The sequence below is a fragment of the Choloepus didactylus genome, chromosome 9 (assembly GCF_015220235.1).
Source record: "Choloepus didactylus isolate mChoDid1 chromosome 9, mChoDid1.pri, whole genome shotgun sequence".
Taxonomy (NCBI): Eukaryota; Metazoa; Chordata; class Mammalia; order Pilosa; family Megalonychidae; genus Choloepus; species Choloepus didactylus.
Genome location: NC_051315.1, coordinates 98,766,572 through 98,789,910, shown reverse-complemented (window position 1 = coordinate 98,789,910; position 23,339 = coordinate 98,766,572). Strand labels below are relative to the sequence as shown.

The 23,339-nt window shown below is 38.3% G+C and overlaps 2 protein-coding genes across 8 annotated transcripts in view; one reads left to right on the top strand and one right to left on the bottom strand.

The window, feature by feature from the left end:
- INO80D (INO80 complex subunit D) overlaps positions 1-23,339 on the top strand; it is a 99,107-nt gene that overhangs the window by 45,905 nt on the left and 29,863 nt on the right. The window lies entirely within an intron of this gene.
- Positions 14,485-16,830, bottom strand: LOC119544509 (partitioning defective 6 homolog beta-like). The gene is given in 3 exon segments (XM_037849986.1): positions 14,485-14,982; positions 14,984-15,764; positions 16,826-16,830. Coding segments are annotated over 3 exon segments (1,284 nt in total).

The following is a 23,339-nucleotide window of genomic DNA, read 5'->3' as shown; positions in this document are numbered from 1 at the left end:
TTGACATAGTGAGAGAGACCATATATGAGCAAGAAAGAGGTTTGCTGATGGTGACTCTTAGGCACAATTATAAGTAGGCGTAGCCCCTCCGTGGCAGTAACAAGCTTCAAAAGGGCAAGCTGCGAGATCAAGGGCTTGGCCTACTACAATGCTTGTGAAAATATCAGAAATTCCCCAGGAGGGGAAGTTTAATATTTCCAGTTTTTCCTCAGACTATAAGAGGGCTTTGCAAATACTTTTTATTCTCTGCCCACATTACTCTGGAATGTATCAGGGTTTCACACTAACCTATACAAACTAACCAGATCTCACCCCCTATTCAGGGTTCCATGTAATTATAGTGTCTCAGTAAACGGGCCATACAAGTTACATTATATAGCATGCTACAGAAAATATAGATTTCCCACCAAATAAACATTTCTTTCTTTGGTCTCACACAGAAAAGTCAAAGTTTTAAAACAGTCAATATCATGCTTTTCCCTTTAGTCTGGTTTACCTTAGTCCTAACAAAGTCCATTTTGTTCATATCTCTAATTAAAGTCTGATCTCTCTTTCAGCTTCTTTAACATTTGCTGTATGGGGTAATGTTGACATTCATAGCTACCCACCTCTGGCTCTGAATCTCAGGTGTCACACAGATACCCAAAGTTCCAGGGACCGACCAGGTTATATACAAATAGTTCATCATCTCAGGTTTTAGAAATAACCGACACAACTCATGAATAAATGTGACTGCTATAAGAGCTTACAATCTAGGAACCGTTACCATACTTTCTCCTGATAAACTGTGCTCTCAGATTGAATTCTCAAAGTTTGCACATTATAGTTAGTCAATATTAGTAAGATGTTATAATGTTTGTCTTTTCAGTTCTGGCTTATTTCACTCAACACACTTTCCTCAAGGTCCATTCACCTGGTTGCATACCTCACAACTTCCTTTCTTCTTGCTGCTGCTCTATATTCAATTGTATGTATACACCACAGTTTACCATTCCGTTTATCGATCTGTGTACCCTTAGGTCATCTCCATCCACTGTGAATCATGAATATTGACACCATAAACACCAGTGTACAATGTCCATTCATGTCCCTGCTTTCACTTCTTCCAATTATATATCCAATAACAGGGTTGCAGGACCATATAGCAACCCCATAGTTAGCTTCCTGTGGAACCACCACACTCCCCTCCAGATGGGCTGCCTCATTCTACCTCCCTTCCAACGGTGAATAGGTACATCCATCTCCACATTTTCTCCAGCACCTGTATCCCTCTATTTATTTTTTAAACAGTTTTATTCACATACAATACAATCCACTCTAAGTAAACAATCAGTGATTCCCAGTATAATCATGTAATTATGCATTCACCCTCACAATCGATATGAGCACATTTCCTTTTCTTCCCCAAAGAAAGAGCAAAAGGAAGGAAAAAAAATGAAAAATAAAAATATAAAAGAAGAAAAGTAAAAATAAAATAAAATACAATGAAAAGGTCAGATAACACCACCACCCACCAAGAATCCCATATCACGCCCTTATATCCCCCTCTTACAGACATTTAGTTTTGGTATATTGCCTTTGCTACAAATAATGGAAGCATATTATAATGTTACCATTGACTATAGGCTCTAGTTTGCATTGATTGTATTTTTTTCCCCTATGCCATCCAATTTTCAACGTGTTGTAATGTTGACATTCATTTGTTCTTCATCTTTTAAAAACATTCTTATATTTGTAAATTTAATCACCATCGTTGACCACTCTCGGGTTCTCTAAATTATACAATCCCAGCCTTTATCTTCTCTCTTTCCTTCTGGTGTCATACATGCCCCTAGCCTTCCACTTGCAACCATACTCACATTCATCTTTGTTCAGAGTACTTACAATATTGTGCTATCACACAGTAGTATGCTATCCATTTCTGGACTGTACAAGCAATCCTGTTGAACCTTATGAAATCTTAGTATCAAATGCCCATTTTCTAACTTCTTTCTATCTCCTGATGACCTGTGTTCTCAATTTTAACTCTCAAATTTCCCTCATCAATGTTAGTTTATATTAGTGAGTCCCTAGAGTATCCAGCCTTTTGTTTCTGGCTACTTTCACTCAATGTAATCTCTTCGGTGTTCCATTCTGTCTTTTGGGTTTTATATGTCATATCTTATTTTTATTTTTTTCTCTCTCACTTTTTCCTTACTGATAGTCTTCCTTTCTTTTCTCTTCTTCAAACCTCTTTCTCCTGTCTTTTCCTGTCTGCCTGTAGTGCTCTCTTCAGTATTTCTTGTAGAGCAGGTCTCTTGTTCACAAACTCTTTCAGTGTCTGTCTGAAAATATTTTAAACTCCCCATAATTTTTGAAGGACAGTTTTGCCAGATACAGAGTTGTTGTTAGGCAGTTTTTCTCTTTCAGTATCTTAACTATATCATGCCACTGCCTTCTTGCTTCCAAGGTTTCTACTAAGAAATTTCCACAAAGTCTTGTGGACCTTCCTTTGTATGTGATGGATCACTTCTCCCTTGCTGCTTTTGGAATTCTCTGACTTTGAAATTTGATAATCTGATTATTCTGTGTCTTGGAGTGGGTCTATTCGGATCTATTCTGTTTGGGGTATGCTCTGCATCTTGGATCTGCAATTTTATGTCTTTCATAAGAGATGGGAAATTTTCAGTGATTCTTTCCTCCATTATTGTTTCTGCCCCTTTTCCCTTCTCTTCTCTTTCTGGGCCATCCAGGACATGTATATTCATGTGTGTCATGTTGTCATTCAATTCCGAGACCCTGCTCATATTTTTCCATTCTTTTCCCTACCTATTTTTTTTTGTATAGGAGTTCAGATGTTCTGTCCTCTAGTTCCTGAATCCTTTCTTCTGCCTTTTCAACTCTACTGTTGTATGTCGCCATTGTGTTTTTTTTATCTCTTCTGTTGTGCCTTTTATTCCCATAAGTTCTGCCAGTTGTTTTTTTAAACTTTCACTTCCTTCCTTATGTTCACCCAGTCATCTTTATATCCTTCAACTCTTTTGCCATATCTTCCCTCAACTTGTTGATTTGATTTTTGAACTGATTTAGCATTTGTTTGGAGATCTTTAATTAGTTATTTCAACTCCTGTATCTTATGTGAAGTGTAAGTTTGTTCCTCTGACTGAGCTATATCTTTGTTTTTTCTAGTGTGATTCATAATTTTTTGTTGTCTAGGCATCTGGTTTCCTTAATTACCCCAATCAGATTTTCCCAGACCAGACAGGCCCAGGTCTCAGGAAGAGGGTGTAATCAGTATCAGGTTTCCCTGAAGGTGAGACCCAGACTTTCTTGTGAGGCCTCTGGATGCTGTGCATTTCCTGTCCTGCCCAGCAGGTGGTGTTTGTTAGCCTCCCACTCCTCACTGGTGTAAAGAGGTGCATTGCCTTTAATTCTCAGTAGATCCTATCCCTGCCATGGTCTGCGAGTGTCAAAAGCCAAGCTTAATATGAGGGGTGACAATGGGATTGGGAAAGCCATAAGGACCACACTCCCCTTTGTCTAGTTTATGGATGGATGAGTAGAAAAATAGGGGAAGGAAGGAAACAAACAAATGAACAGACAAAGGCACCCAGTGTTCTTTTTTACTTTAATTGTTCTTTTTCACTTTAATTATTATTCTTGTTATTTTTGTGTGTGTGGTGATGAAGGTGTCAGGGATTGATTTTGGTGACAATTGTACAACTATGTAATGGTACTGTGAACAATTGAATGTATGATTTGTTTTGTATGACTGCGTAGTATGTGACTATATCTCAATAAAATGAATATTAAAAAAAAAAAGCCAAGTTTAAGCTTTTTCTGTTTTTGTTTTTTTTTCCTCTGGGCCCTTTAGTCTGAGTTCTCTCAGGGAGGGCAGCCAGTTGAACTGTGCCCTGCACCCCCTTTTTCTTAGAGAAGATAAGTGCTTTAGGGATTTATCTACTACACTTTTTCTTCCTTTGAATCTCTATCTTAACTCCACCCTTGTCTGGGTCAGCACTAAAAATTGAAAATGCCTGAGGCTTTCCCTAATGAGTTACTTAGACTGAGAGAGAGAAAAAAAAGGTAAAAAGAAAGAAATCCCCCTTTCAGAGCCAGTCTCCAGCCCTCCAGTTACCAGTCAAGAACCAGAGTTGGTGCCCAGTTCACTGTTCCTGTTTTCCTGGGACACAGCCCTTTTCCAGAATTCTGTGCTCAGCCGATTTGAAAAGCCTCTCCTCCAATTTATTTATGTATTGTTTTTTTCCTGTCAGCCCCACTTCCTCTCTGCTGGGAGGAACTTCTGTGTTCTTTTCCTGTTTGCTCCAAGTTTATCTGTGCTTGTAGGTTGCATTCAGTAGTCCCAATTTGTTAATTAAAACCATAATTGGAGTTTGATTGAGCTACCTACTCTTCCTCCTAGTAGACTGCTTCTTTTTCCCACAGGGAGGTATTTCAGCTCAGCCTGCCATACCAGTGGGGGTGGGGAGTGGGGTGTCAGCTCCGCAGTTTGGGGAGCTTTACTTACAGTTCTATGCTGCAGTCTCAGCCATTCCACCCATTTCAGACTGGTGTACGATGTGTATCCAGTCTCAAATGTCTGCCAACAGTTGTTCCAGACTATTTACTGGTTCCTGGCTATGTGCTAATTGTTCCAGAAGACTAACTAACTTCTGCAGCTCCCTATGCCAACATCTTGCCCTGTATCCTTTTGCCTTTGATTTTTGACAATTTTATTAGACTGTGTCTAGGTGTGGATCTTTGGGTATATCCTGTCTTGATTCTGTTGAACTTCTTAGGTAATAGTATTATTCATCAAATTGAGGAAGTTCTGCCATTATTTCTTCAAATATTCTTTGTGTGCCTGTTCTAGTTTGCTAATACTGCTGGAATGCAAAACACCAGAAATGGATTGGCTTTTATAAAAGGGGGTTTATTTGGTTACACAGTTACAGTCTTATGACCATAAAGTGTCCAAAGTAACACATCAACAATCAGGTGCCTTCACTGGAGGAAGGCCATTGGTGTCCAGAAAACCTCTGTTAGCTGGGAAGGCATGTGGCCAACGTCTGCCCTGGAGTTCTGCTTTCAAAATGGCTTTCTCCCAGGATGTTACTCTCTAGGCTTCAGCTCCTCAAAAATGTCACTATTAGGTGCTCTTGGGGCATTTGTCCTCTCTTAGCTTCTCCTTCTGGGGCTAAAATTAAGCATGTGTTGATATGCTTAATTGTGCCCACCTATCTCTGAGTCTGTGGAGTTTAAAAGTGTTTTTTTTTTTTATCCTATTTTTGTTTCTTTTAGTCACTGTTAAATTTTGTTTATTCTTTGCTCTTTCTTTTTCTCAGACTGGATAATCCCTATTTACCTGTCTTAAAGTTAGCTGATTCTTTCTTTTGTCTTGTCTATGCGTGTTTTGGGGCATCCTTTCAACACTAAGCCAAGGTGTTTACAAGTCTGCCTCAGCATTCATTTCCTGTTTGAATAGAGCCTCAAAATTAGCTAGAGGTGAGATCCTAGAGACTTCTATGGTCTTTCCTAAGCATGCATATAGCCCTATGCATGTGGATGGACTTCTAGATTCCCAGTAGCATGCCATTGTTTAATGTGAAAGAAGGGAGCCAACTCCGTCTGTGTTCCTGCAAAAGAAAGTTTTATTCTACTCATTCCTACAGGTTTTTATAGCATACAAGGTAGTCTCCTATGTGACTGTTTTCAGGTATTTCAGGGAGGCTGCATTTTTTCTAAAGCCATAAGGTGTGATTGCATGTCTTTGATCTCAGGGGACAATCTCTTAGGGGCTATACGGGAGACAGCAGGAGCAGGAGACAGGAACGCGGAAGGAGCCCGGCTATGTCCTTATCTAAATTGGTGCCTGCCTTCAGGCACACAAAGCTTTGGCAGTCTCCCAGCCTGGTGCCCGCCTTCAGGCTCCCAATGCTTAGGAGGCGGCCTCCCTGTATAACCTATCAAGCCAGGGAACTTTCCGTGTCTCCACAGTTTAAAAAGCTTCTGTTTTGGTTTGCTAATGCTGCTTTTTTGCAAAATACCAGAAATGGATTGGCTTTTATAAAAGGGGGTTTATTTGGTTACACAGTTACAGTCTTATGGCCATAAAGTATCCAAGGTAACATATCAACAATCGGGTACCTTCACTGGAGGATGGCCATTGGCTTCCAGAAGACCTCTGTTAGCTGGGAAGGCACGTGGCTGGTATCTGCCCCAGAGTTCTGGTTTCGAAGTGGCTTTCTGCCAGGACGTTCCTCTCTAGGCTGCAGCTTCTCTCCAAAATGTCACTCTCAGTTGCTCTTGGGGAGTTTGTCCTCTCTTAGTTTCTCTGGAGTGAAAGTCTGCTTTCAAAGGCTGTCTCCAAAATGTCTCTAAACTGCAGCTCCCCTCTCAGCTCCTATGTGTTCTTCAAAGTTTTTCTGTTGGCTGTAGCAAGCCCACTCCTTCTGTCTGAGCTTTTATAATGCTCTAGTAAACTAATCAAGGCCCATGCTGAATGGGTGGGTCGTGTCTCCATGAAAACACTCAGTCAAAGAATTACAATCTCATCAACAATAATATATCTGCTTACACAGGATTGCTTTAAAGATAATGGCGTTTTGGGGAACATAATACATCCAAAACAGCACAACTTCCTGTAGTTATCTCATTCTCCACCCATTTGTTTTAAGATTTTTGGTAAGCTCTTCATTTGCCCCAGCTATTATTCACCACCTCTCTCAGGCTTGATGTTCAACAGTTGCCTCTGATCATTTTAAGTAAATGCCCCCCATGGAGGAATTTGCCATTTTCTACAGATGTGCCTATTGGGATTTTTATTCTTATTATAAACTAATATGTGGGGTATTGTCATTTTAAAAATAAGTCTTCCAATCTGTGAACATGGGATAGGGCTTAATTTCTGATATGCAGCTTTTATACCTGTTCTGCTAAATTTTTCCTGAAGTATTTTTTTATTTTGATAACATTTTAAACTGAATTTTTAATATAATTTAAATTACCAGTTATTAGCTTCTTAAATGTAGGAGTAAATTTTTTAATTTTTTTAATTCAATTTTATTGATTTATTCACATACCATATAGTCCAAAGCATACAATCAATTTTTTACAGTACCATTGTATAGTTGTGCATTCATCACCACAATTAATTTTTGAATGTTTTCATTACCGCAAAAAAAAAGAAAAATTAAAGTAAAAAAACATCCAAAACATGTCATCTGCCCCATCTCTCCATATTATTCATTTACTTTTTTCCCCATTTTTCTACTCATCTGTCCATACACTGGATAAAGGGAGTGTGAGCCATAAGGTTTTCATAATCACAGGATCACATGGTGTAAGCTTTATAGTTATACAGTCATCTTCAAGAATCAAGAATACTGGATTGCAGTTCAACAGTTTCATGTATTTCCTTCTAGCTATTCCTGTACATTAAAAACTAAGGGCATCTATATAATGCATAAAAATAACCTCCAGAATGACCTCTCAACTCCATTTTAGATCTCTCAGCCACTTAAACTTTATTTCGTTTCTCTTCCCATTTTGGTCAGGAAGGTTTTCTCAATCCCATGATGCCGGTTCCAGGCTCATCCCCGGGAGTCATGTCCCACATGGCGGGAGGGCAGTGAATTTACCAGCCAAGTGGTCTTAGAGAGAGAAAGGCCACCTCTGAGCAACAAAAGAGGTTCCCAGCCCAAACAGGGCCGTGTTTTCATACAGGGCACGTAGACCATCTCCCATCAGCCTAAGAAAGGTTCTACAACATCTTTTCAAAGTTTTTCTATTCCCTTGCACCTTCTCGGCTGTCCTGCAGGTGATGCTGTTTGATAACTTAATTGACCTCAGAAGCTGCTTTGCCTCCAAGCACAGGCTGTATCTTCACAGGTGAGCTGAAGCTGTGGGATTCCTAGGCCCTCTTTTTCAGCCAAAATTTAGCTCAATGTGAGGCTACACCTGTGGCAAGGTGCTCCCTCAGCTGACCCAGTACTTCAGCTGTCCCCCAGGCAAGGAAACAGCTGCTGGGTGCTGCTTCCCTCAAGTGTGAAGGAAGGGCTTTCAGACCCAGGGCTGGAAACACAGTGTCTGTATTTTCTTGTCTCTTTGTTCCTCACTGACCTGGTCCTTGAAATGTCCTCTCCTGTCCCCTGGGTCTTTAAACAGCGGGGCTATGCCTCACTGCTCTGAGAGATTTTGTAGTCTGTGTCTGTAATGGGAGGGTTCCCATCTGCTGATTATGTGACTCCCCCACACAAGACCGAGTGAGGAGCATCGGAGAGGACTGGCTCTGAGATGGAAGATTCCTACCTGATATTCTTCTCTTTCTTCACTTCAGCATTTGCAGGGTCCTTCTCCAGCATATATCCTCTTCCAGAGTTTCAAACAATTCAGAATTGTCTTTTTTTTTTTCATTGGATCTCTGGAGAGAAGTTTTCAGTAGCTGTTTACATTGCCATGTTGATGACATCACCCCAAATTTGTTTATTTTTAAAAGCAGCTTTATTGATATATATTCACACACCATAAAATCCATCCAAAGTGTACAGTCAGTGATTCACAGTATCATCATATAGTTGTTATTCATCACCACAATTAATTTTAGAACATTTTCATTACCCCTCCCCCCCCAAAAAAAAACTTCCATAACTTTTATCATCTTCTATTATTGACCCTTAGCATTGGTTTGGGGCACTTGTTTCTGTTGGTGAAAAGATATTAAAATATTACTGTAAACTTTAGTCCAAAGATTGCATTGACTGCATTTCCCCCCATCTATCACTTTATTATTAATGCCTTGTAATAGTGACTTACATTTGTTCTAGTTCATGAAAGAACATTTTTGTATTTGTACTATTAATCACAGTCACTGTCCTCACAAGGTTCACTGTGTTACAGAGTCCCATGTTTTATCTTCTGCTTTGCTTCTAGTGACATACACAACTCTAAACTTCCCCTTTCCACCAGAATCACACACATAATTAAGTGCTGTTAATTACACTCACCATAATGTGCTGCCATCACTTCTGTCCATTTCTAAACATTTAAATTCAACCTAGTTAAAAATTCTGCACAAATTAAACATCAGCTGCCCATTCTCTACTACCCCCATTCTATCTCCTGGTAACCTATAGTCTAAATATTAACTCTACAGGCTTACTTACTATAAATAGTTCATATTATTCAGATCATACAATATTTGTCCTTTTGTGTCTTATTTTACTCAGTATAATGTCCTCAGGGTTTGTCCATGCAGTTGCATGCTTTAGGACTTCATTCTTTCTTACTGCTGAATAATATTCTATCATGTATGTACCACAGTTTGTTTATCCATTCATTGGTTGATGGATACCTGAGTTGTCTGCCTTTTCACCTTTTCCACAAAATTCTTTGATGCTCAAAAGTATTCAATTTTGAAGAGGTCCGTTTATCTTTTTTTTTCTTTTGTTGCTTGTACTTTAGGTGTCAAGTCTAAGAAACCTCCCCATACCTCAAGATCTTGAAGAGGCTTCCCTACATTTTCTTCTGGGAGTTTTATGGTCCCGTCTTTTATAGTTAGATCTTGGATCCATTTTGAGTCTATTTTTGTTAGTGTGAGATAGAGGTCTCTAAGATCATTCTTTTGTATATGGATATCCAATTCTCCCAGCACCATTTGTTGAAGAGACTGTTCTGTCTCAATTGAGTAGACTTGTCTGCCTTGTCAAAAATCTGTTGACCATAATTGTGTGGGTCTCACTTCAGTTCCATTGGTTGGCATTTCTATCCCTATGCCAGCACCATGCTGTTTTGACCACTGTAGCTTTGTAATATGCTTTAAAGTCAGGCAGTGTGAGTCCTCCGACTTCATTCTTCTTTCTCAAGATGTTTTTGGCTATTCGGGGCCCCTTACGCTTCCAAGTAAATGTGATGATTGGCCTTTCCATTTCTGCAAAGTAGGCTGTTGCATTTTGACTGGTATTGCATTGAATCTGTCAATTTATTTGGGTAGAATTGACATCTTAATATTTAGTTTTCTAATCCATGAACAGGAATGTCCTTCCATTTACTTAGGTCATGACTACAATATTTTGTAGTTATTCCTAGATACTTGATTCTCTTAATTGCTACTGTTAAGTGGATTTATTTTCCTTGATTTCCTCCTCAGATTGCTCATTACTAGTGTATAAAAACACTACTGATTTTTGCATGTTGATCTTGTATCCCATCACTTTGCTTAACTTATTAGTTCTAGTAACTTTGTCATAGATTTTTGGGATTTCTAAATATAGGATCATGTTATCTGCAAATAATGAAAGTTTTCTTTATCCTTTTCCTATTTTGATACCTTTTACTTCTTTTTCTTGTCTAATCACTGTAGCTAGAACTTCTAGAATGATGTTGAATAAGAGTGGTGACAGTGGACCTTCTTGTCTTGTTCCTGATCTTAAAAGGAAAGCTTGCAGTCTTTCACCATTGAGTACTGTGTTAGCTGTGTGTTTTTTCATATATACCCTTTATCATGTTGAGGAAGTTTCCTTCTATTAGTATTTTGTGAAGTGTTTTTATTAACAAAGAATTCTGTCAAATGTTTTTCTGCATCAAGCAATATGATTCTGTGGTTTTTCCCCTTTGCTTGTTAACCTGGTGTGTTACCTTAATTGATTTTCTTGTGTCGAACTACCCTTACGTGCCTGGGATAAAACCCACTTGATTATGGTATATAATTCTTTTGATGTGCTGTTGGATTCATTTTGCAAGTGTTTTTTTGAGGGTTTTTGCACCTGCATTAATTAAAGAGATTGGTCAGTCATTTTCTTTTCTTGTGGTATCTATCTGGTGTTGGTGTTAGGTTGATGTTAGCTTCATAGAATATATTAGTTAGTGTTCCCTCTTCTATTTTTTGGAAGAATTTGAACATGATTGGTTTTAGCTCTTCCTGGAATAAATGATAGAATTCACCTGTGAAGCCATCTGGTCCTGGGCTTTTCTTTTGGGGGAGGTTTTTCATGACTAATTCAGTCTCTGCTTGTGATTGGCTTATAGAAGTCTAATACGTCTTCTGTAGACCTTGTAGTTGTTCATGTGTTTCTAGGAAGTTGTTCATTTTATCAAAATTGTCTTATTTGTTGACCTACAGATGTTCATAGTATCCTCTTATGAACTTTTTATTTCTGTGGGGTCAGTAGCAATGTCCCCCCGCCTCTCATTTCTGATTTTATTTGTTTGAATCATCTTTTTTTATTTGTCAGTCTAGCTAAGTGTTTGTCAATTTTATTGGTCTTCTGAAAGAACCAATTTTCAGTTTGTTGATTTTCTATTTCTTTTGTTCTCCACTTCATTTATTTCTGCTCTAATCTTTCGTTTCTTTCCTTCTGCTTTGTTTGGGATTAGTTTGCTGTTATTTTTCTAGTTCCTCCTGGTGTGCAGTTACATTTTTGATTTTAGCTCTTTCTTCCTTTTTAATGTAGACATTTAGGGCTAGAAATTTCCCTCTCAGCACTGCTTTTGCTGCATCCTATACATTTCCATATGTTGTGTTCTTGTTTTAATTTTTCTCAAGATTTTTACTAATTTCTCTTATGATTTTTTCTTTGACCCATTTATTGTTTAAGAGTGTGTTATTTTGATGGTACTGTGAACAATCGATTGTATACTGTGGATGATTGTACAGCATCTGAATATATCACAATAAAACTATTTAAAAAGAGTGTGTTGTTTTACATCCATATATTTGTGAATTTTTTTTTCCCATTCTTGGACTTTTATTGATGTCCAGTTTCATTCCATTATGATCAGAGAGAGTGCTTTGTATAATTTCAGTCTTTTTTAAATTTATTGAGATTTGTTTTGTGGCCAAACATGTGCTCTATCCTGGAGAATGATCCATGTGCACTTGAGAAGAATGTATATCCTGCTGCATGGGGTTGTAATGTTCTCTAAATGTCTGTTAGTTCTAGTTTATGTGTCATCTTATTCAAATTCTCGGTTTTCTTATTGATCCTCTGTCATCTGTCTATTGATTAGAGTGGTGTATTGAATTCTCCAACTATTATTATAGAGATATCTATTTCTCCCTTTAGTTTTGCCAATGTTGCCCAGTGTATTTTGAGCCACCCTGGTTCAGTGCATAAATATTTATGATTGTTGTTTCTTCTTGGTGGATTACTCCTTTTATTAATATCCAGTGTCCTTCCTTGTCTCTTTTAACCTTTTTGCAGTTAAAAGTCTGTTTTGTCTGATATTTTATAGCTACCCCAGCTTGTTATTTGGTTGCTATTTGCATGAACTATCTTTTTCCAGTCTTTCACTTTCACCGTATTAGTGTCCTTGGGTGTAAGGTGAGTCTCTGAAGGACAGCATGTAGATAAATCATAATTTTTTTATGCATTCTGCCAATCTGTCTTTTAATTGAGAGTTTAATCTATTAACATTCAATGTTATTTTAAAAACAGTGTGTACTTCAACCATTTTATTCTTTGGCTTTTATATGTCAAACTCTCTCAGCTTCTGTTTATCTGAATATTTTAAACTCTCTCATTTTTTTTTTTTTTTTTTTACTAACTGAATTTATGTTTTATTGTATAACCAAAATCTATTGGCTTTACAATATGTCTAGATCAATTATTTCACCAATAATTTAAGTGACAGAGATCTATTTGAAAACTCCACTGACATACTCTTAGAAGATTAAAAGTACTAGCAGCTTTGATTTTCATTTTCATGAATACATACAAGATACATTTGTATTTTACAATTAAAATTCGTACAAAAAGTCAAGCCCTAAAGTATTTTTTTCAAAAGAAAACCTTTTATGTTAAAACTTTGTTTAAAAAAAAAGAGAGGTAGTATGTGAAAGTATTTTTACTTAAAATGTTGAAACCCCTGCACCAATTATATTATAAATGAAATTTAACCTTCTACATACTAATGTTATTTTGCCATTCCAGAGTCAAATTTATAAGACTCGCAGAATGTTAAAGCTGGAATGCCATTAAAAAGTGGTATATGAATGGAAGAACTTCAGTGAATTCAACAAAAACTATACTGTATTACATAATATTGTGCATTCAGTTAATAGTTTAGTGATAATATGTTTAGTGGTAATGTGAACAAGATACATTTAAATGTATTTTGAATCAAGTGATCTTCAAGACTTTACTTCTTCATACATTTTTACCATATAGAAATATCCTTCAAAACGGAGTCATTTGATTCTTCACTGCTTGAACAGCACATGATCATTATAAGGTATCCATACTAGTCCTACCATAAAATTAATTAATAAATAACTCTGGGAGAAATATCCATAAGCCAGAGTGAACTTATGTAGTCATAATATTCTGTTCTATTTACAAGTATACTGTAGTACTTGTGCACATTGTACAATAATACATACCAAAGAATGAAAGTTAGCAGCCTTACTCTTAACTTTTTCTAAGTGGAGGCATTGGAAAGTAATAAATAGCCTCATAAAATTAATAGTGATAAACTCTACCTCTCAAAGGTGAATACCACATATTTCTCATAAAGTGGAGGCCGAGTTCCTAGAAATCCCATTGAAAACAACCCAAATTTTTTGTATAAAAAAAGTGCACAAGTTTGTCCTGTGTGTAAAATTCTCTTAGTTTGGGTGCTTTTTTTTTTATCCAAAACAATTCACATGACTTGAATACATTAAAAGAATATAAAAACACACCAACAAAACACACACACACACACACACACACGCACACAAACAAAAGGAATGTTTTCCAGTGAGTTTGGGAATAAGGACAAGACTAGGTTAAACGAGAGTCTCCCACATTATCCGAGTCAATGGAATTGCCTTTTAAAATATAAATTATACCTATGAGGAATTAGTTTGTAAATTTTAAGCTACAGGATGGACAAACACCAACTTGAACAAATGTTATAGAGCTTCATAAATCAAGAACATAGCTTCAATGCTTTATAATGTGGGATCTAATTTTAAAAACAATTGGTTTGATTTCTTAGAAATTAAAAACAAATGCATTGCAGAAAATAATTTGTTACAATTAACAACAGTGAAACATTAAGAAATTAAAATAAAATACTGGGAACATAAGAGCTGAGGTCCCCAAGGTACCAGAAAAGATACATTCAGACTTCTTCACATTAGAACTTTAAAAAAATAGTTAAAGGAAAAATTAACTGGGCTCTGCACAGCAGGTTAAATATGCAACCACTTCAAACAGAAATGATCTAGTCCTCTCACATAATTCTGAAAGTGTGCTCTAACATCCCATTTTCCACAGACAGAATAGCAAAAGCACATAATTTCATTAGCAAAGGCCCCTTTGTTTTAAACTTAAGTTTACCTCTGATCCACCAACGATTACATTAGCAATTATCAAACTATTGTTTTAATAACATTGCAAGCTTGCAATATTTTTTTCTTCATGCCTATTCCAGGTTCCAGGTTCAGAGGTATATATGCTTTAAACTAGGCAAATTTACAAGCCCCCATGGCATTCTCACTCACAACACATTCAGCGAGTGGTTTCATAATGTTATGATTGTTCCATCTTCTTCTAAGAGTTTTTGATCTGAAGCACATGTTTCAAATTCTGTGTTTGTGCCACTTGCTATGGGTGCCAAGTTCACTTCATTAGAAGGAATAAAACCATTCGGTCCAGAATCAAAACTGAGTTCTATTTGTGTTGATTCCAAGCTCTCAGTAGTAGGAACAGCTTTGGGAATCTGTTGTGGCACTCCATTGTCTTCAATAATAATGTCATCTTCCTCACTGTCCTCATCCTCTGGCTCAAAGTTTGGTTCCATCTGCTGTGGATAGCCAAGAAGGCTATTGTCAAGAGACTGGCCAGAGCTGCCAGAAGTCCGACTGTTCCTAATGATGTTATTCCTCTGGTTTGCTGGTCTCACTGTTATGATGAGGTTGCGACTGTTTGCAATCATCATGTCTGTTACTTGATCAAGACTCTTCCCTGAAACTTCTATGCCGTTAACTTCTAAGACTTCATCATTAACAGCTAATAGTCCCTGTGCTTTGAGCCAGACCTCCTGGGACCAGCCTGGATATAAAGATCCCTGGGACTTTCTCTAAGCCATGTGGTGTTACCCTTACACTGGAGCCATCCCGGATGTAGAATCCTAGGGGTTTCTCTGTGCCATATTTGTAAAGACGAACCCTACGATGTGTTTCTGGGAGAATATCCACATCTATAATAGAAGATACCGGTCTGAAGTCTTGTGGCATACTAATGACTATATGTGGCTTTTTTCTATGGTTGTCAGGACGCAATACATTGGTTAAAACATTCTTCTTCTTTATTAGCATGTCTGTACCAAAGGCACTGTAGTCTGCTTCTTCCTTCTTTTGTATAAAAATCCTAAGCAGTGGATTAGCTGTTGAAACAGCTTTGTGATAATTATCATCATTATTTATAGGTAGTAAGTCTCCATGGATGTCTGCATAGCCTATTAAAACGTCAACATTGGGTATCTTATGAACATGCTGCAGCAATCCATAAAACTCATCAAATTTTCCAGGTTTTGATCTTTCCAGCGAAAATCGACGAAATTCAGCTCCAAACTGAAGAAGGCTGAGGAGGCTGGGCTTTTTGCGCACGCGCAAGTGCGCGCCTGGTTGTCCTGGTCGCACCGGGAGCCTGTTCTGTGAGCGGTACGGGGCTACACGACCCGACCTACTGCCGAGGCTCTGCCGGAGTCCTCTGTTCCTGGCCCGGCTTCCACTTTGGGTAGTGTAGCTTCCAACGACCTCTTTTCTCCCATTCTCGTCCTCTAGGCGTCTGGCTGCAACTCTTGGTTGCAAATTTCAAGTTTTCAAGTATGCCACAGTTACTGGGGAAGAACCTCAGGCCCTCTTAGTTTAGTTTTGTCCGAAGAGATTCGCTGCAGCCTCTTAAATCCGTCAGGTCCCGAGCATTCCACTCTCTCATTTTTGAAGGACAGTTTTGCTAGGTGAATTCTTGGCTGACAGTTTTTCTCTTTCAGTACCTTAACTATATCATACCACTGCCTTTTTGCTTCCATGGTTTCTGATGAGAAATCAGGACTTAATTTTTTTTTTCTTGTTTTTTGTCTTTTATTCATGTATGTATATTTTGAGATTCCAACCGTATTGTTGCTGTGTATCTTCATGTCGTCTCCATATTGCTGAAAGCGGTTATTGTACGGACTGTTCTGCGTCACCTGCAGACTCCCCCTTGGCAGCATTGGGCTCAGGTGGCATCTCATCCACTCTGCCCCTTAACACAGATTTAAAACCTCAGTAAGGGGGGGGGGGACAGTTACGATCCAAAAGTGCAGTAAGACATTTCTATATTACCTATGTAGTTCTATGTCTTACAGCTTCAAGTTGCTGTCTAGTGTCCTTTCATTGCAGCACGAAGAACTCCCTTTAGCATGTTTTTGTAGCGCAGGTCTTCAGGTAATGAACTCTTTCAGCTTTTGTTTATCTGTGAATGTCTTAATTTGGCCTGCAGTTTTGAAGGACAGTTTTTCCAGATACAGCATTTTGGTTGACAGGTTTTTTTCTTTAAATATTTAAATGTGTCATTCCACCATCTTCTGGCCTCCATGGGTTCTAACGAGAAATCCGCTCTTAATCTTATGGGCAACCTTGCATGTGACAAATCACTTCTCTCTTACTGTTTTTGAATTCTTCTCCTCGTCTTTGGATTTTGAGAGTTCAATATAGTGTGTCTTTGTGTAGATCTGTGGGATCCTGCTTGGAGGTCACTGGGCTTCCCGGATGTGGATAATCATTTATTCAGGTTTGGGAAGTTTTCAGCTGTTATTTCTTCAAATCCTTTTTCTGCCCTTTTCTCTGTTATCCTTCAGGGACTCTCACGATGCTTACGTCATTTTACCTGATGGTGTCCCACAGGCCCATCAGGCTGTTCATTTTTCTTCAGGTTTTTTTTCTTAGTTTGCAGATACTTTCTTCTGTCTGTTCAAATCTGCTATTGTATCTGTGTAGTTTTTCATTTTACTGTATTTTGCAGCTCCAAGATTTGTTTGGTTCTACCATTTCTGTTTTGTTCGGGCAGTTTTTCTTATATTCTTTAGTTCTTTGAGTTTGGGTTCCTTTAGTTCATTAAACATATTTAATGATTGGTTTAAAGTGTTTGACTAATAGTTAAAATGTATGAGATTTCTCAGGGATGGTTTCTGGCAAGTTCTGTGTCCGGGCCATACTTTCCTATTACTTAGCATGTTCTGTAATTTTTTGTTGAAACTGGACATCCTCTGTCTTATTTTGTTAGAACCCTGGAAATCTAGTTCTCTTGCTCCTCTGGGACTGCATGGGCTGTTTAGGGCTGGAGCTGTCAATTTGTGGCTTTTCTAAACTATTTTTCCTCCCAAACGGAAACCTGGGAACCAGCAAGGGGAGCTCGGCCGAGCCCAGTCCTACACGGAGGCTGCTTCTGTTTTTCGGACAAAAATTAAGGTCTGCATCTTATTTGGACTGGAGAGAGGGGAGGCTGCCAAGCCCAAGGGATGCGGCGGCGGGTGCTGCCAGCCCGACGCTGGGCACGGGAACCCTGAGGCCCCGCCGGAGTCCTTCCCGGACGGCCGCCCGGGCTCTGCCCCCAACACAGCCAGGAGCCCGCTCTTCCCGGGCTAGGCGGGCCAGGGGCGACGCTTGGGCTGCGTGAGAGCGGGGCTGACCTCCGCTCCAGAGACGAAGAGTCAGAGGCGGCAGAACCCCCTCCAGCCCCAGGTTCCGGGCTCTTCGCTTAGGTCAGGCCGTCCGAGTAGCTCCCAGGACTTAATTTTATTGTGGTTCCCTTGTATGTGATGAATTGATTCTCTCTTGCTGCTTTCAGAAGTCTTTCTTTATCTTTGCCAGTTGACATTCTGATTAGTATGTGTCTCATAGTGGGTCTCTTATGGTTTATTCTGTTTGGCGTACATTACACTTTTGGATTTTTAACTTCATGTCTTTCAGGATAGTTGGGAAATTTTTGGCCATTATTTACTCGAATATTCTTTCTGCCCCTTTTCCTTTCTCTTTCCTTTCTGGAACATCTATGACATGTATGTTTGTGCACTTTGTGTTGTCGTTCAATTCCTTGAGATCTGCTCAAATTTTTTCCTTCTTTTTTCTATCTCTTCTTTTGTCTGTTCAAATTTGGATGCTTTGTCTTCTGGCTCACTGATCCTTTCTTCCTCTTCTTCAAATCTGTTGTTCTGTGCCTTTAATTTATTTTTAATTTGTTCTGTTGTGCCTTTCATTCCCATAAGATCTTTTATTTTTCTTTGCCTGCTTTCAAATTCATCTCTATGTTCACCCAAGGTCTTCTTAATATCTGTTATCTCTTTAGTCACATTTTCCTTCATCTCCTTGAATTGTTTTAGGAGATTTGTTTGAAAATCTTTGCTTGGTTGTTTCAAATTTTGTATCTCCACCAAATTTTTAATTTGTTCCTTTAACTGGGTCATATCTTCTTGTTTCTAGTGTGGCTTGAAAGTTTTTTTCTGGTATCTGAGCATCTGATTATCTTGATGAGATTATTCTATAGGTCACTTTCCCTCTCTTATCCAAGATTTTCTTGTTGATTGGGTTCATGTTAAAGCTCTTCTTCGTGTAGATTGGTACTTGATACTTCTGTATTTCCCAGCCAAAACAGGGCCAGGCATTGTAGGATTGAGAAAATCTTCTTGACCAAAAGGGCAAAGGAAAATGAAACAAAAGAAAAGTTTCAGTGGCTGAGAGATTTCAGATGGAGTTGAGAGGTCACTCTGGAGGGCATTCTTATGTGCTATCTAGATATCCCTTTTTAGTTTTCAGTGTATTGGAATAGCTAGAAGGAAATACCTGAAACTGTAGAACTACAACCCAGTAGCCTTGATTCTTGAAGACTATTGCATAACTAAGTGGCTTACATGGTGTGGTTGTGATTGTGAAAACCTTGTGGCTCATATTCCCTTTATCCAGTATATGGATGAGTAGAAAAATGAGGACAAAAACTAAATGAAAAATAGGGTGGGATGGGAGGAGTGGAATGCTTTGGGTGTTCTTCTTTACTTTTATTCTTTTTTTTTTTTTTTTTTTTGGAATAAGGAAAATGTTCAAAAATTAATTGTGGTGATAAATGCACAATTATATGATGCTACTGTGAACAATTCATTGTACACCGTGCATGATTGTATGGTATGTGAAAATATCTCAATAAAACTGAATTTTGAAAAAATTTTAAAAATAAAAAAAATTTTGAAGCAGGGCTACGGACCCACATGGGATGCAGACCAATTCTAAAGGGTCGGGAAAGCAGCTTCCCAAGATGCACTTTCCCAGCCTGCCCAGCAGATGGCACTCTTCAGCAACCTATTCCTACAAAGGCAGGTTATTTTTAGCCCTGTGTCCTCTCTGCTTCTGAGGTGGATGAAAACAATGGTGCTGTGTGTTCCTGTCCAGAAAGGGCTGAGGCTGCTGGACCCACAGATCCAATTTTGCCAGGCAACAGTTGGTTCAGAACTATGCCTCATCCCACTCTGTTCCCAAGGGGGAGGGCTTCCTGGCTCTCCCAGTCTGCAGCAGCCCTCCTGGCAGTAACCAGGCTGACTAGAAGCTGTTTTTCTTGAGAGTCAGTGGATAGAAGCTGGGCGCTGCAGCCAAGCAAGTCACTCAGTAGAATCTCTCCATCTGTCAAAATTTGTTTTATTTGACATTCAATCTTGATAAAATATATTGCAACCTTGTTAAATGTATTTATTTATAGTTTGTGTGTGGGTGTGTGTGTAAATAAATCCCTTATGATTTTCTTTGTGAGCAATCATGTCATTTGTGAATTAAGACAGTTTCACTTCTTCCCTTTCAGTCTTCATGCTTTTTATTGCCTTTTCTGTGCTTCTTGCACTGGCCAAGTCCTTCAGTATAATTTTGAATGAGAATAGTGAAAACGAATATGGTTGTCTTGTTTCTTTACTTTGGGATAAAATATCCGTGGAATTTTGGTTTGAAATAATTTTTTATTTATAGGGATTGTGTTTATTTCCTGTTCAGGTCTACCTGTTCCTGTCAGTCTTTTGTTGCTTTCTTGTCTTTGTTAATTCATCCTTTGAACATGAATTTCATAGATAACTATCTCATTTTCTGCATCTTATAACTCCAATATTTGGCTTCCTTGTATGTCTAAATCTGTCATTGATTGTTTTTTCCTTCTTACCTCCTCATTTGCATGGTGATCCTGGATTATGGAGGTCCTATATACTTATCCTGGAATCTCCCTCATCTTATGGTTAGGATGAGGGTTTATATCCTGTGTTTGTGCTCCTATCAGCACATGCCCTGAGTGCAGTGCATTTCTTCCATTTGTTCACTGCTTCCAACTTTAGCTTCTGTTCAGATTCATTCCTTTTTTTCTTTTTTTTTTTAATTTAACCAAGCCATTTGGGAAAGAGATTTCGTCTGTTTCCTTTGACACCAACAGTGTATCCATAAGTATATATAAAGTATGTAGTTACTATAAAGTAGAAAAATCCCTTAAATTTTCTAACCTGCTGTATTGCCATAAGTCTTTTCACTCTTTTTGTTTGTTTGTTTCAACTATTATCTCCACATGAGTGACTCTCAAATATTTTTCTCATGTCTGGCTTTTCTTCTGAGCTTGAATTATGTATTGGAAATTTCTCATTGATTAATGTCAGTATCCTAAATCTTACCATTTCTAAAATTAAACTCTTCCTTAATCCGTGTTCCTATTTCTAGTGCCTCTTTTTGATTTCTGTATTTTTGTCAGAGGTTTTACCTTTTTGCTGCTGTTGTTTTAATAAAATAAATTTAAATGAATTCTATTTGTAGAATTTCATGTCGTGCTTTGAGACTACAGAAAAGCCTGGACTTGTAGAAAATCAACTTTGGAATTTACTGCTCTATATTTGGGGTCATTAGTAGCATTTTGATAATATTAATACTTGTATTTATATTGTGATTTCACGTATATCATTTCTTTTTCTTCCTCTTAACAACCTCTGAAGGTAGGCTGGACAGCTATATCTTGCATTTTACAGATGAAGAAAGGCAACAATGGAAGGACAGTAACATATACTAAGAATACGTTGGGTCTTTGGCCCTCTTGCTGCTGGTAAATGATGGGAAACAGATTTCAGCTCAGGCCTTTCTCTTCTCAGTTCACTACTCTTCCCCAGCAACCAGTTTTGACATATTAATGTAGGAAGCATCTTGGACATTTCTAGTTTAGGACTATGTCAGAGATGGTCTGCAAACTGGTTGTTACTAGTCTGTGACAAGGTAAGTATAGAATTTGAGATAAGCTTTAGAAATTACTATAATAATCTGACATTGCCTCATCTAGTCCATCCTCCTTGCAGTACTAGAGTCTTTTCAAATAACAATTTTGGTAAGTGATTTTCTGTCCAAGCTTTACCTCCTTTTAAGGCTTGCTATTTCTCCTCATTTTTCTTTTTCTGTTAATGGTTCTTCCATTCTCCTAGTTACATGGATTCAAAGCCATTGGGTCATGATTGATTTTGTTATCCTTTATATCCAGTCACCAAATCGAGTTAATTCTTTTATGATAATGGCCCTTATGTGTTTTGTTCTCTCTACTATCTGTGGCTTTTTACTTTTAGTTACTCCCATGTCTTTCAGTTGTTAGTTGTTGACTCTGAAATTTGTATCTCTTCCCCAAGTATGCTCCAATTTATCATTTTCAGTGGCTTTTCTACCCCTTCCCTTGATACTCCATCTCTCCTTTAAATTCTTTGTATCTGAAATTGAAGTTCTTTCCTACCCCAAATCTGCTCTTTCTCTTGTTCCTTATTTTGTAAATGATACCACTGTCCTTTCTATTCTTTCCCAGTGGAAACTGTGGAATGATTACTGTCCCTTCTGTCTTTCTTGCCCATTTGACAAAGTATGTTTTATTCTGCAAATTAACTTCATTTACTTTCTTGGCTGCTAAAACAAATGCTATGCAATGGAATGGCTTAAACAATGGGAATTTATTGGCTCACTGTTTTTAGGCTAGGAGGACTCCAAAATCAAGTTATCCCAAGGAGATGCTTTCTCCCAGAAGACTGTGGCATTCTGGGGCTGGCTGCTGGCAATTCTTGGACCTTGGCTTTTTGGCACATGCCAGTGCAAATGGTGGCCTTTCGTGGTTTGTCCTTTCTCTTCCAGGTTCTGTTGTCTTCCAGATTTTGGCTGTTCCCTGTGGCTTTCTCCCTCTGTGGCATTTCTTATAAGCCCTTCAGTAATGCCCTTTATGACCATTTAGTTGTGTCCCACTTTAACTGAAGTGAATTCATCAAAACGTCCTATTTACAAGGATTCACACCCATAGGAATGGATTAAGTTTAAGAACATATTTTTCTAGGGTACTTAGCTTCAAGCCACCATATCACTCATACTCTCCAGTCTTGTGGCTGCCATTCCAGTATGAGTCCTTATTATCTCTTACCTAAATTTTATAATAATTTTCTAACTGCTCTCCTCTTCCATCTCTTCTCCCATTTTTTCTTTAAGTGCTGATAGTGTCATCTTTCTCATGCACAGCTCTGTTATTATTACCCATTTGTTTAACCTACAAAGTTTGTTTCTTCATTCTCTGGAATAAAGGCTGCACCCTTTAAACTGGCATTTAAGTTTAGCAAGTTTTATCTTACTTACTGTTCTGGTTTGCTAATGCTGTCATTATGCAAAATACCAGAAATGGATTGGCTTTTGTAAAGGGGGTTTATTTGGGTTCAAGTTCACAGTCATAAGGCCATAAGTCCATAAAAGTATCCAAACTGAGGCATCAACAAGAGGATACCTTCACTGAAGAAAGGCCAGTGGCATTTGGAACACCTCTGTCAGCTGGGAAGGCACGTGGCTGGCATCTCATTGTCCCGGGTTGTGTTTTAGCTCCTCTTTCAGCTCCTGTGTGTCCTTAGCTTAGTATCTTCAAGTGTCCTTCTGTCCACAATTCCAAGCATCTCTCTGAGTCTCTCTCAGCTACTCGTGGGACATTTTGTCCCCTCTTAGCTTCTCCAGAGCAAACTCTGGGCTAGCATCTCAAAGCATCAGCAAGCATCTGGATCTCTCTTAGTTCTCTTAAATACTCCAGTGAATTAATCAAGCCCTACTCTGAATGGGTGAGGTCATATCTCCATGGAAACATTCAATCAAGAGGTCACACCCTAATCAAAAATTAGTAAGTCTGCCTCCACAATATTGCATTAAAGAATATTGCTTTTGGGGGGACATAATATATCCAAACTGGCATACTGACCATCACACCCCTGCACACCCTATACCTTAGCCAAAGTGAGCTACTTAGTACTTGCTGTTCCCCATCCTGTCCATCTCTGTCTCTTTGCTTATATTGTTTTATCCATGTGAAGTACCCTTTTTTCTCATCTTC